The following is a 14,234-nucleotide window of genomic DNA, read 5'->3' as shown; positions in this document are numbered from 1 at the left end:
GATAGGCCAGTTTTTTTGCTCGCGGTAGAGATGATAAGGTTTGGTGAGGATTATAGCCGGAGCTTCAGATAAACTCCGAAAGCATTATACGTAAACAAATTGTCACACATCTTCTTATTATGCGTGTATTTTCAGAAACCTATTAACATAAAATATAGAGATGTCTGCGGTAACGATTCTAAAGGCACATTTAAATTAATAGACAGGTAGGTGTGTCTACGTAAATTCCTTTTCTATCCTTTTCTCAAAAAGTTCAGGCATGCGTATCCTTAACCTCATATGATTTATTTAATCGTTGTATTGTCTACATTGAAGAAGGGTACGGTTATTGTTGTCTTCAATAGATCGCAACTGTGCCGATTGCAATGATTGTATCCGTTTGTGAATGTGAATGAATGACCACGAGCAGATTTTGAAGACTCTGTCGGGTTCTGTCCAAGTAAGTAGGTACCTACTTAAAAATTAAGGGAAAATAAAATTGTATTAATCTGAAGCTCGCTACTTGATAAGGCAGAATAAAATAGAATTTTATTTATAATCAACGTAACAATTTACAATATTTTTTGTCGTTTGTTAAGATCATGAGTCTATCACCATTTCACCAAGGCTTAGTCACTGAGGTGAAGAAAATATCTACCTTAAGAAGGTACTACCGGTGGTACGGTGGCATATCATCACATCATCAGTGTCAGACGCTCATTCATAACTTTCGAGCGTGTTTGGAATAAAGAATATTTATGTACAATAATCTTTTAAATCTGTAGCATCCGACCACGTTTTTGAAACCTATTAACGATTCAAATTGTCACAGAGAATTAAAGACCCATCATACTAATAATGACATGGTACCTAGGTATATTTTTAAACTGAGTAAAAATACAATAAGCTATAATTTCGGCTTTAAAAATAAAATATACTGTGTACATCCCGATCTAAATACATTGACATCACCTTGGTGGGCAATTGTGAGGACAATTTACAACGACGATGAATCACTGACCTTCAAGACTAAAGAAAACAGATATAAATATAATAATAAAAAGCCCTGAAATATCAGAAGCTTTGTTGCTATAACATTATCATAAAAAAGCTTGGAATTATCTACATTAGAAAACCCACGCACTAAAAAAAGACTCTATAATTTAAAAGATAAGTAGGTAGGCATTGTTATAAAAAGATCTTTTTACTAAATATTTTTTTAGGAAACTTTTCATGAATAGATTTACCTTCGACATTTTCTTCCTTATCGCTGTCACTAGCATCTGCCATCGCGAAACTTTTCGAATCACTTAAAACTTAAATCTCACAAAACAAAACATAATCACAAAACAAACATAACTTTTCTTCTTAAAAAACTTAAACAAAACACTCATAAAAGTGAAACAGTTACGATTGAAAAACCTAATGGAACTTTTTTACTGTCGTATCGCGCGAACTTCGTTCTGTAATGATCGGAAATGGCGGGAAACCAGCCGCCGCGAACTAGCGATCAACGCCGACTGAAAGATAGGCGGGAAAAGCGCGGGAAAGCCACAAGTTGCGCTTGTTTCAGGACGTTTTCCCTTTTCTCAATGCTTAGTTCTGTTTTATACTAATACTATTATGTAAAAAGGCACATGCGCTTCTGTTTTGTAGCCTCGTAGAGTTCATGTCACCTAGGGCAGATTTTTTTAACTCAACCGTGATAAAAAATTGCAACGAAAAACCTGGAATAAAGAGCCTTAAATATGGGTCTGTTTGATTACATTTTCAATAGTGTAATCACAGTCTTATGTCGGTATCCTGTGGCTACTGATGCCAAGAAGGATTGAGATAACCTATTTATTTTCAATTTACAGTATTTAGGAAAGAAAATTAAAATTTGTAACCAACTCTACGTCTCCACAATCTGCTTATAATTAATTATGTATTACTTCACTACATTTAAAAGATGTAAATTTTGTGAGTTCGCAATTCGGTGAGATTGTAGATATAATATTATTATGTATTACGGATCTACTGGACCGATTTAGTTAGTTGTGAAAGGTAAATAAGACTTTATAGACAACAACATGATAGGTAATTAGGTACTTTTATAGCGAAGCTCCGAACCATGGGCTATCATTTTTATGCAAAGCGAAAACGAACACTTCGTTTTTTAGGGTTCCGTAGCCAAAATGGCAAAAACGGAACCCTTATAGTTTCGTCATGTCCGTCTGTCCGTCTGTCCGTCTGTCCGTCTGTCACAGCCGATTTACTCGGAAACTATAAGTACTACAGTGATGAAATTTGACGGGAATATGTGTTGTATGAACCGCTACAAAAATATGACACTAAATAGTAAAAAAAAGAATTGGGGGTGGGGCCCCCCATACATGTAACTGAGGGATGAAATTTTTTTTTTCGATGTACATACCCGTGTGGGGTATCAATGGAAAGGTCTTTTAAAATGATATAAAGTTTTTTAAAAAACATTTTTCTTAAAGTGAACGGTTTTTGAGATATCAGCTCTCAAAGTCGTAAAAAGTATGTCCCCCCCCTCGATTTTTATAACTACGGGGTATAAAATTCTAAAAAAAATAGAGGTGATGCATGCTAATTAACTCTTTCAACGATTTTTGGTTTGATCAAAGTATCTCTTATAGTTTTTGAGATAGGTTGATTTAACTGTAATTTTGGTTAAGTTATTGTGCTTACACTGATACATATATAAAATTAATATTCATACATAAAAGTACAAGGCAAAATATCGGGAGAGTTTAGGCTCCATTCACCAGGTGTATAAATTGACATAATAAGTTTATTATATTTGCTGCTACGGAACCCTTTGTGCGCGAGCCCGACTCGCACTTGGCCGGTTTTAATAGAATCCTCGTGTTTTAATAATAATTCAAGTTGAAGTCATAATAATTTCAGTGCATTTTAATACCGGAAAATTCATAATATTTTCATAATCATCATCATAATTTTATTACTTGCGGTAACTAACAGATGCTAGGCAGTTTACTAAAAATACTTTTTCTATATTTGCGCGGATGACTACATACATAATAATATTTATAAATTATGCTGTGTCTATGTATCGTATAAAATGCATGTTCGACTATAATTATGTGTGCTTTCAAAAATATTAGAGTACTTATTAATTTAATTCCTAATATAGGGAACCGAGTTAGTGCACGAGTTTGACTCGCACTTGGCCGGTTTTTTAAAATTCATAATGGTATTATAGAAACCTTTGGGAGTCCATCTCGTACTTGGGTGTTTTTTATGTTAAAGTAAGTACATACTTGATTTTCCTCGCCGTTACATTTTAAATGGCCTGTCACAATCGCTTATTTAAATGGAAAAGCAGTAAATCAGCTTTTTAAATTTCCGGTGAAAAATATAAAAAGAAAATATTCATTTAAGGTGTACTTTCTACTTAGTTACGACATAATTATTTGTATATATATATATATATATGTAGATCTGATTTGGCTTCGACCCAATTCAAACATGATTGTCCATTATTATTTTTGGCAAAACATATGTTCACTGACAAGCAATATAAAATATTTAAGTAGTTACTACGAGTAGTTAGCTACACTTACAAAATTGCAACAAAAAATAAATAGAGTACGTAGGTAAGACTTGTTATATGTATTATTATGGATATATTTTGGATTACATAGATCTATGTACTTAGAAATGAGAACTGTCATGACCTATGACCTCATCCGTCCTACTGGGATTAGAATGATGGACTGGTGGAAGAAGGAATTTCGCTCTAACGTATATGGGTCAAAATCAGAGAGGTGAGCATTATGCTTCCGACAAAGTTTTTCCTCATTTTATTACATGATATTACTAAAATACTTATTTCAAAATAAAGGTTATATGCATATAATTACAGCGCACTCAGCATATTTATTTCGCTATGGTAAGTTTTATTTGATTTTAAACAAAAAAGGTCTAAATCGTCATTCCGGGAATGCGTCCTTATACCATGTTTCATAGTTCAGACAAGTCAAAAAAAAGTAAAATTACCACTTAAAACTGTCATATTTTAATATTAGCTTTTAGTATAATTAAATAAAGAATATACGTATAAATTACATTATTACAAGTAAAACTTCTTCATATTTTGGCTATTCCAATGCTGTCCGTCGTTTATCAAATCATTCCGTGAACGTGGTGGATATCGGTCGATGTAAATAAAACAACACACGCCAGGTGGCGTTAGCGAGCAGCAGTGTAAAGTTCACAATTCAAAGCAAAAGGCGTGTGTTGTGTTTTCGAAAAAAATATATTAGATTTTGTTGGTAAGTACCTTTTAATTTCATATGTGTGAAGCGTACTTTAATTCCCTGTCACTACGGGAACGCTCTTCAGTAATTAGTTTTTCGAAAATTTGCGTACTTTTAGCAAAATTCTTATAAATATTGTTGCTCACTTGTTCATAATCTCTACAAGCGTGACATGAAAATATTTAACGAATAATCATTTCGGGAACGGTCATTTCGGAAACGTTCTGGCATATGACGGATGTTCCCGAAATGACGCCTACGTCCCTGAAATGCCATTTTTTTTGGGCAAAATGATGCTTTAATGCTTATAAAACCATAAACATGCAAAATTTTGATTATAGGTATCCATTTAGTATGAGTAAGATGGAGAACGATAAAAATGAAGAGAAAAGGAAGTCAAAAAAGGCGTCCGAAAAAACCTTAGCGTTGGTAGCTCAGTCGGGTAAGCGCCCGCTTCTCACGCAAGAGATGCGGGTTCAAATCTCGGCGCTGACATGTTATTTTAACTTAAGTACAATGTATACCATCGATCCTACGGTGAAGGAAATCATCGTGAGGAAACCTGCATATCTAGATTTAGCACATCTAGATATGTGAACCCACCAACCCGCAGTGGACCAGCGTGGTGGGAAATGGTCCAAGCTTAGGAAGGCAGTTTAGACCTTGGGGATATGCACAAAGGTTCCACTTGAGAGAACCACGTACAGGTACTTGCACCCCCACAGAGAATAGAATAGAACCTTAGCGTTTGTGGACTATCAGAAGGCCTTTGATTCGATCGAGACGTGGGCGGGCTAAACGCCTTACAACGGTGTCACATTGACTACGGGTATATCGAAGTGTTGAAGTGATTGTATAGAAGCGCCACCATGTCAGTTTGATTGAGTACAGGACCAGACTACGGAAGCAATTCCATTGCAGAGAGGTGTGAGATAAGGAGATGTTATAAGTATCTCCAAAGCTCTTCACTAATGCGATGAAAGATGTCTTCAAGATCCTAGACTGGGAAGAACTCGGCTATCAACGGTGAATACATGTCTCACCTTCGGTTTGCCGACGATATCGTGGTTATGGCAGTATCGTTGGAAGACCTCAGCAAAATTCTGACCTCAATCGGGTTTCCCAAAAGGTAGGCCTCAAGATGAATATGGACAAGTTGAAAGTCATGGCTAATTCTCAAGTAGCGCCCACCTCAATATCTATAGGGAACTCGATTCTTGAAGTGGTGGAAAATTACGTCTACCTTGGACAAACAGTCCAACTAGGAAGATCCAACTTCGAGAAAAAGGTCACTCGGCGAATCCAACTTGGCTGGACATAGGGCGTGCAAAACCGGTTAACCGGACAATATTTCACGGTTTTTCATAACCGGTTTTGAGAGTTCAAAACCGGAAACCGAAAACCGGGTTTTCACCGGTTTTGATCGTATTTTTATATACTTTTTTACATACATTAGAAGCTGAACCCATAAACTCTAAAAATAAAAGAATTTGTATATCGGTTGGCACACTGATGGACACTAGATTAATGGTGAAACTCATAAAAAAGCACTAAAATATTGTATGGAAATTGAGTGACGATTTTCTGGTGCACATGCCGGCACTCTGCCTAGGCGCAGTAAAGCAAACACGACGTGTGAGTTCACACTTTTTGCTGTATGAAAACTTATTGCTGTGTGAAAAAAAGGTACTCTGGGTGCACATAATTATAACGTTGAAATCTTGGCCAATAAAGCACAACAAGGTGGTCTTCATACAAACTCTGGGTAAAACAGGACTGCATTGACCGTTGTTGAAAATATAATTAGGCCAAGTGCGGGGACTGCATTCGACGTTATGGAATTTTTTCATGAAGTGTTGAGGACTTCAAATCAAATGCAGTCGTGTCCATCAATGAGTTCGGCTTTCTTTCGTTGCGTTGATAACAAATCTGTAATACATCAAAAAAACATTTATCATCTTACTGCTACTATAGAGTGGTCGTAAGAATCAGACGATAAATGTTTTTTTTTTTTCAAAATCTGCCTGTATGTTTAAAATATACAATTATTGATGATAACAGAACGATATAAAAACACCATTAAGGTGCCACACACTTTTTGTAGATGTGATAACAGTAAGTACTATGATAATTCTTATTTAACTTTTTTTCCTGTTCACTAAATTATTAATTTGTCATATGGTTGATTAAAAACAGATAAGTATATCATAAAAAATGTTTTATTCGTATGTTTTGTGGATATCTCTATCTAAGAATATGGGTCCCTTGTTTAATTAGTACTGTATGACAAAAAATATATAAGTAATATCAAAACCGGTGAAAAACCGGTTAACCGGTTTTGAGGCTGAAAACCGAAAATTCAAAACCGGTTTTGAAAACCTTCCGGTTTTGCACGCCCTAGCTGGACAGCGTTTGGGAAGTTACGAAGCGTCTTCACGTCCGAAATTCCCCAGTGCCTCAAGACGAAAGTCTTCGAACAGTGCGTGTTGCCAGTGATGACCTACGGTGCCGAGACGTGGTCTCTAACTCTAGGCCTCTTGAATAGGGTCGGAGTCACCCAGCGAGCTATGGAAAGGGCTATGCTACGTGATCGAATCAGAAATGAAGAGATCCGTAGAAGAACCAAAATAACCGACATAGCTTATCGAGTCAGTAAGCTGAAATGGCAGTGGGCCGGACACATTGCTCGAAGGACTGATGGTCGGTGGAGCAGAAGAATCCTCAAGTGGAGACCACGTACCGGCAAACGCAGCGTTGGGCGGCCCCCCGCGATATGAACGGACGATATAGTCAAGTCCGCGGGGAAGCACTGGATGCGGGCCGCCTCCGATCGGACAAGGTGGAAATCATTGGGGGAAGCCTATGTTCAGCAGTGGACGTCCTATGGCTGAGATGATGATTATATTATTTTCATGCACCAAATTTACCAAAAACCTAGCTTTGCGTTCATTTAGGGAAGGTCAACGTCATTTAGGGAACTTCGTTGTCATTTTGGGAACACTCCCATCATTTTCGGGAACATCACAAAAACGGCAAATAAGTCACTATTATGTAATTCTATAATTATATCTTGCATATACAGCATTAAATTACCTTGAAACCTTTGTATTTATATTAATAATATATAACGTAGTGCAAAAATGTATACAATAAATTGAAATTATGGAACGAAATTTGCACAAATTGGAAATTTATGGAGAGTAATTTGAAAAATAAGTGTTTTCATTATGAAAAAAATCAAAATAATAATATTTTCTGATTTAGGAAAAGGTTCATTACAATTTCTTGAAGGTGATTCTTAAACGTGTTCGTTATATTATTATTTAAAAAATAATTAAAAGTGTTCCCGAAATGACACTTGACCCTGTCATTATTCTTATTAACAGGTATAATTTCTAAAATATATAATTTTGTGCGTGCCTCATCACAGGATAGGTTCATGACAAATGCCACAATAGACTCCACTTGTTAGTTTTCATCAAAATAAAACTTAATTTCTCAGATATTTGAAAACCTAAAATGCTCACCTCTCTGATTTTGACCCATATAGCTAATCTCAATAACATGGGTCACTCTGGACAAAATATCATTTTTTACTATGGAGGTCACATAACTTTGTTTATTTTATTACATTGGCGAATATAATTGAAGACCTTATAAAAAAATAACTGTAACACCATTAATATAAATTACTAAACTAAGTCTCTGGCCCTTCAGTGATTATAAATAATACTTTTGTTATATTCCGTCATTTACGATGGTACCTATACAGTTCCTATACCTGCTATACGTTATAATAAATATTGCACTGATTACCATTAGGTAACAGGTAGCTACTTGCTTACCTAGGAACGGCAAGGACTAACTTATCATGTTATTGTTTATAGTACTCCGCCTTAAGAGGAAACAATGCGCAATGGAATCATAAGCTAGGATGCATTTAGATTGCAACTGGGAAAGGTATGTACATTACGTATACAGGGTGTTGAACCAAGGGTAAACCTACCTTATCTAAGCCCGGAAATAAAATCAGAATTTCAAAATTCAAGAAATACAAATTAATTTTCCATAGAAACTTTGTTGGTCACGTAACTTTTTACTATCATCATTATCACGTCTCCACTGCTGGGGCACGGGTCTCCTTCCAATTAAGGAAGGGTTTTAGGCCTAGTCCACCACGCTGCCGCTGCTGACCTAGTAAGGACTTTTTACTATGAAGAATGTTTTTTTTTACATATTACAGATGATTCACTAAAATATCAAGATATTTTAGGCAAGTTATGTCGGAAAAATATAATTTTACGATGAGAAACCAATCTCATTTGACTTGCGGAATAAGATAGTCCCTCGGGGCGGTATTTAGGCTCATCACATCCCTTCATAGTCCTCATCATATTAAATTTATCTTACGCCAATAAATAAGCTTGTTACTAATAATTTTCATATTAAATTGTTACATTAATAATCTTATTAAATTGTATGGTTACTTATTCGGTAAGGAACATTGGCAATACATAAATTTATTCCTATTTACCTTCCTATGTACTATGTACCCTTACTATAAACCTAAAACTTTTGTGCTTTTTTGTATACCTACCTACACAGGTAAGTACCAAGTACTTGATCAAAGTACTTATTATTTGATTGACATTTAGGGTCTGTTCCACAATGTCTGGTTAGTGGCTACCTGACGGATAAAATACATGCTGTCACTCTCTGTTATTATTTTTTAGACAGTGACAGTATGTATTTTATCCGACAGGTAGCGACTAACCAGACATTGTGGAACAGGGGCTTAGTGTAGCTGAAGCTATAATATATTGCAAGCTTATTATCAGCAACGGAAAAGCTTCTTTAAACACAAATTCAACTCAATCCACGCGATTCTCATAATCATTAAATCTATTCCGAAACACAATAATAAAACAATTTAAGACACTTTGAAAATAAATGTTCGATGTTCGAAACACAAAAATAAATCGCTCTATATTTTCAGAAAGGTTTGTCTGGCGTGGGATTAAATTAACAAACATGTCGTTTTGCATGCTAGAGATGCGAAGTGCGAGATTTTACACCGTTTGAGTATTTGTATGGCGCGGGAGAGTCACACACAACAACCTATCGGTACCCGGGCCGCTCTAGCTCCATATTTACAGTACCCAAACGGTGACAAACACTCCCACTAATGCCACAGTATTCAATGTTCTGTGATTAAATTAGGTAGAATCGACGACTACAGTAACAACAACTGTATAGGGTCCTATATTAAACGTACTTATGCCTTATACATTTCAGAAAGCTTTGTATTTAACTTTTCTACGCCACGCCAGCCCTAAAATATGTATTTGCGTATATTTCAGTGATACAGATTTATTTATATTTTCCCATAAATCGTATCCGCCGGATAAACCGACAGCGAGTCACATAATAATATTATGTTTCCTTTTCCCATCACTATGGCATAAGTTTTATGCGTTTTGTGCGTCTACTGAATGTCTAAGGTAAATCTTCGGAGCAGTTTATGAGAAACCATACGAATGAAGACGTGAACCACGTGAAAAATTACTAACAAACCATTAAAAAAGTAACTACATATTATTCAGGAAAGCTGGAGTGAAGATACACAGAAGCTTCATTGATTAAGAATTCTTCAGCATATCTATCTTTTAATTTGCGACTCAGACAATTAAACTGTTTTATCAATGGTGGCCTTCTTTCTTCGTGGCATGTCGGTGACCACACTACACATGGATAGCCAGTTAGCTCTCTTTGACTGTCTACTCGGGGAAGCCTCTTTTGTGCACCCAATATTAGGCACTTATTTCTGAGCTTTCGCTCCATGTGATGACTTACGAGTATGTATAGTGTTTTTATTTATTTAAGGATTACCAACAGATGGTACACGTTACATCAAAAAACAGCTTAATTAATTTAACAATAGGTGTTTCAGGTTAGGTCCACTTATAGATAATCAAACCAACTATACATTAAAAGAAAGAACATTAAACACTATTATGTACTTATATAGCGATTGAATTTCCTGAATATACCTCTGTATAAGGGTTTGAAATAGCCCTCCGAATCGCCGTTCTCTGAAATAATTAGGTCATTCATGTCACTGAGAGAGGTTTTCCTGGTCAGAGGTTTAATTTTACTGTGCAATTCTTTATTGAGATTGACGTTATGCTGTAAAAGGTTAAGTTTATTCTAATTTTAAAACGATTTTACAGAATTAGCACCTAGATACAGTAGATGGCCTAATTAATGTCTAAATAGAGGGTAGGAGTGGCATTTTCACCTAAGTGCACATAAAAGTAGGAATCTTATTTCTAGATAATGGAAGGTTTTCATATGGGGCTCGTCATTATAAACAGCTACCACAATGCAACCAAAATAATCTTCCCTTGTTTACATGCTTTGTATGTTGCCCATGTGTTTTTAGTAGGTACTTATATAAAGATTAAAAAATTAAAAAAAAAAATTAAAAATTATTTATTTCTGAATATGTTTACAGTATTCTTAAAGTAGGCACTAGAGCGTAAGTACATGTTATTTGTATATCTGGGGTCAGTGGTGTCCTAAATAGGTTTTTTTTTTAAAACCTGTAAGGACTACCGGTAAAGTAGGTACAAAAAAACTATTACATTTCCAATTTACTTAACTACTTTAAATTAGTTTAACAAAAAAATAAAATAAAAATAAAAAGTTAAACCAATCAGAATTTTAGTTAAAAGATAAGTATTTATAAAAAATGGCAGTAATGCGCGTGTGAGTAGATGTGTGTGTGTGTGTGTGTGTGTGTGTGTGTGTGTGTGTGTGTGTGCGTGTGTGTGTGTGCGTGTGTGTGTGTGTGTGTGTGTGTGTGTGTGTGTATTTGTGAGAGTATGATTTACAGCTAAATTCGATATACATAATTAATATAATTTATAAATTACAGTTCAATAAAGTTATCAATGAAACTTTCCGTTTCATCATAATTTAATTTTAGGAGTAGATTAGTTACAGTATGTTTAGTTTCTATGCTATTCAGGTTATAGACAGTTTTATATTTATTCACTTTGTTATAGAGATAGGGTCCGAGGTAAAGAAAGAATCTTTTAGTGAATGTAAAGTTAGGAGTGGGAAGTGTACAGATTCGGTCTTTACGTCGTGTGTTAGAGATAGTGTGTGGTGTTCTGGTGTGTTGAATAAGAGTAGTGTTAAGAATAAAAAGTTGTCTAACAGAAAGTACCTTACATAATTGATACAGTTGAAATGTAGGGAAAAGGAAAGGTCGAAAAGTAGCAACTTTTAAAATAGCACGTTGAGCTATTTCAAGAGGCTTAATATACGTTTTGCAGGCACCACCCCAAATTGTTATACAATATGAGATTATTGATTGACACATCGCATAGTAGACGGTCCGGATGATATGTGGATTAGTAATGTGTCTTAAAGTTTTAAAAAAGTGGATCAATTTCCTAACTCTTGATGTAAGGTGGTCGATGTGGGCTTTGAAGTTAAGGTATTTATCTAATATTATGCCGAGGTATTTTATGGTATCAGTCGAGGCAATAACAGGACATATACATTCAGAGTTCAGAGATACTGTTTGAGGTTGAGATGAACAAGTGTGAGCTTTAATAGAAATAGGAATTGTTGGTTGAGAATTTGAACGCAAAGAAAAGGTAATAAGTTTAGTTTTGGAAGTGTTCAGTGTTAGTGAGTGTGAGAGAAGCCAATTGTATACATAATTAAAACCTATTTGAGTAACACTTTGGAGTTCTGTCCATGAATTAGCTGAGAAGGTGATAGCAGTATCGTCGGCATATGAGGTTATAAAGCCATTTTGTAATTCAAGTTTGCAGAGATCATTAATAAAGACAAGAAAGAGTGTAGGGCCTAAGATACTTCCTTGAGGTACTCCATAGGAGATAGATTGTTCAGTGCTAAGATGGTCATTTATTTTAACTATTTGGGATCGATCAGTCAGATAACTTTGGAAAAGATTAAGTTGTGTTCCTCTGACGCCTAGAGATTGAAGTTTGAGTAAAAGGGTGGGGATGGGTACCGTATCAAATGCTTTGGCAAGGTCTAAGAATATGGTAAGAGTCTTTTTACGGTTGTTGAGGTGATGAACTAATTCGTTTATTAAAGCCAGTGTAGCATCAGTAGTGGATCTATGTTTTCGAAATCCGTATTGTTGTTTAGATAATAAGTTGTTTGATTCCAGATAATTTACTAGTCTATTGTTGAGAATTCGTTCTAAAATTTTGGACATGGCTGTGAGTACTGCAATTGGTCTGTAGTTTGTAACTGCTTTCGGATCACCACCCTTGAAAATAGGATGAATGATTGCCTTTTTGAAAGAAGTGGGAAAAACACCAGTGTGGAAGCATAGATTAAATATGTGGCATAAAATAGGCGTCAGAGTTTTACTATATCTTTTTAGGATGGTGGCTGAGATACAATCCCAGCCTGTAGCAGCGTTATGTCTGATAGATTTAATGGCAGATTCAACTTCGTCATTATCTGTGTCTAGAAGGGCGAAAGAAGAAGTAGTGGTAGCGGTTGATTGGATACTGTTAGATATAGCGGAGGGTGATTGAATTTTTTCAGCAAGTTCTTTACCAATATTGGCAAAGAAACTGTTAACGCCGTTACATGATTGTATTGCTGTTAAAGAAGAAGATAGTAGATGAGTAGGTGAATGTTGTTCTTTGGTGGAGTTAGTGGATTTTTTTATTGTTTCCCATAAAAGTTTACTATTTTTACCCGCTTTTTTAATTTCAAATGCATCATGTTGCCTTTTTACCTTTTTTAAGATTTTTGTACAAAAGTTTCTGTATCTGGTATAGGTGACTTTTAGTATTTCATCATCTGGAGACTGTTTTAGTTTTTTGTGCAAGTGATCTCTATTTCGCATGCATTTTAGCAGCCCTGGAGTGATCCACGGTTTAAGTATTCTATTTCTCTTAGGTAGGATTTTTACGGTTGTGTTTTTTTCAATAATATTAGTGAGATTTACTATAAGGCAATTTGTAGCATCTTCGGGATCTGAATTTTTTAAAATTGGTTGCAAGTCAAGGTTTTTTATGTCTAGGTCTAATGCTTCGTAGTCAATTTTTTGAATTTTCCTAATTGCATTGTGACGAGATGTTTTTGTTTCAAGGCAAATCATTGTTGAGGTATGATCAGTGATAGTAGAAGGAAAGATGAAAGTTTCAGAAGAACATTTAGTCCTGAGAAGAGTGTGGTCTAGACAACTATTGTTTCTTGTTGGCAATTGTTGGGCTGGAAGGAAGCCATGAAATGCTATGCTGTTAAGGTATTCATGCGAGCGGGTGTCGAGTGAGGAAGGTGTTATGTCTATGTTTATATCACCTGTTACTATGACTGTTTTCGATGATGAAAGAGAGGATAGTATAGAATTGAATGAATTCAAAAACGTATTAATGTTGTTATTACTTGGGGATCTATAGATGCAGAATATGGAGATATTAGTATCTAATTTAATTAAGAGGCCAGATGCAGAGTTTTGTAAGTCTGGCTCTTCTACTGTGAATGAGAGATTGGATTTAATATAAACCACAACTCCGTCACTTTGATTAATATGCTTCGTGGTACTTAAAGATTTATAATTCGGAAGGGTCGGGATATTAGCATTAGTCGCACAGGGGAGCCAACATTCGTTTAAGACTATAATATCGCAGTCTAAAGATGTTCTTTCAAGGAGAGTCTGAAAGTTGTCAAAATTAGTAATTATGGATCTTATATTTTGTGTGAGTATTTTAAGATAGTATTGGGGCTTATCAATAAAAGAGTGACAGTTTTCTGGGTTGCACTGATGGACATTTGAGATAGAGAATTGGTCAATGGTTTTATTTAAATTTATAATGTTAGTTGACATTTTGTATTAATAATAAAGAGGGTCTAAGTTCTTTAGTTCTTATATTAGGATTAGGAAGTAGATTTTTTCACGAAGTT

General features: G+C 35.3%; 1 protein-coding gene across 1 annotated transcript in view; it reads right to left on the bottom strand.

Moving 5' to 3' along the window:
* The window catches only part of LOC105382235 (adenylate cyclase type 2), a 125,150-nt gene extending 123,649 nt beyond the window's left edge, over positions 1-1,501 (bottom strand). Inside the window, exon 1 of the mRNA XM_048631878.1 lies at positions 1,227-1,501. Within this exon, the coding sequence (XP_048487835.1) occupies positions 1,227-1,269 (43 nt within the window). The 5' untranslated portion in view covers positions 1,270-1,501. The remainder of the gene's footprint in view (positions 1-1,226) is intronic.
* Between the last annotated feature and the right edge of the window lie 12,733 nt (positions 1,502-14,234).

Source organism: Plutella xylostella, chromosome 29, assembly GCF_932276165.1.
Source record: "Plutella xylostella chromosome 29, ilPluXylo3.1, whole genome shotgun sequence".
Classification (NCBI taxonomy): Eukaryota; Metazoa; Arthropoda; class Insecta; order Lepidoptera; family Plutellidae; genus Plutella; species Plutella xylostella.
This window is presented reverse-complemented; position numbering and strand designations above follow the sequence as displayed.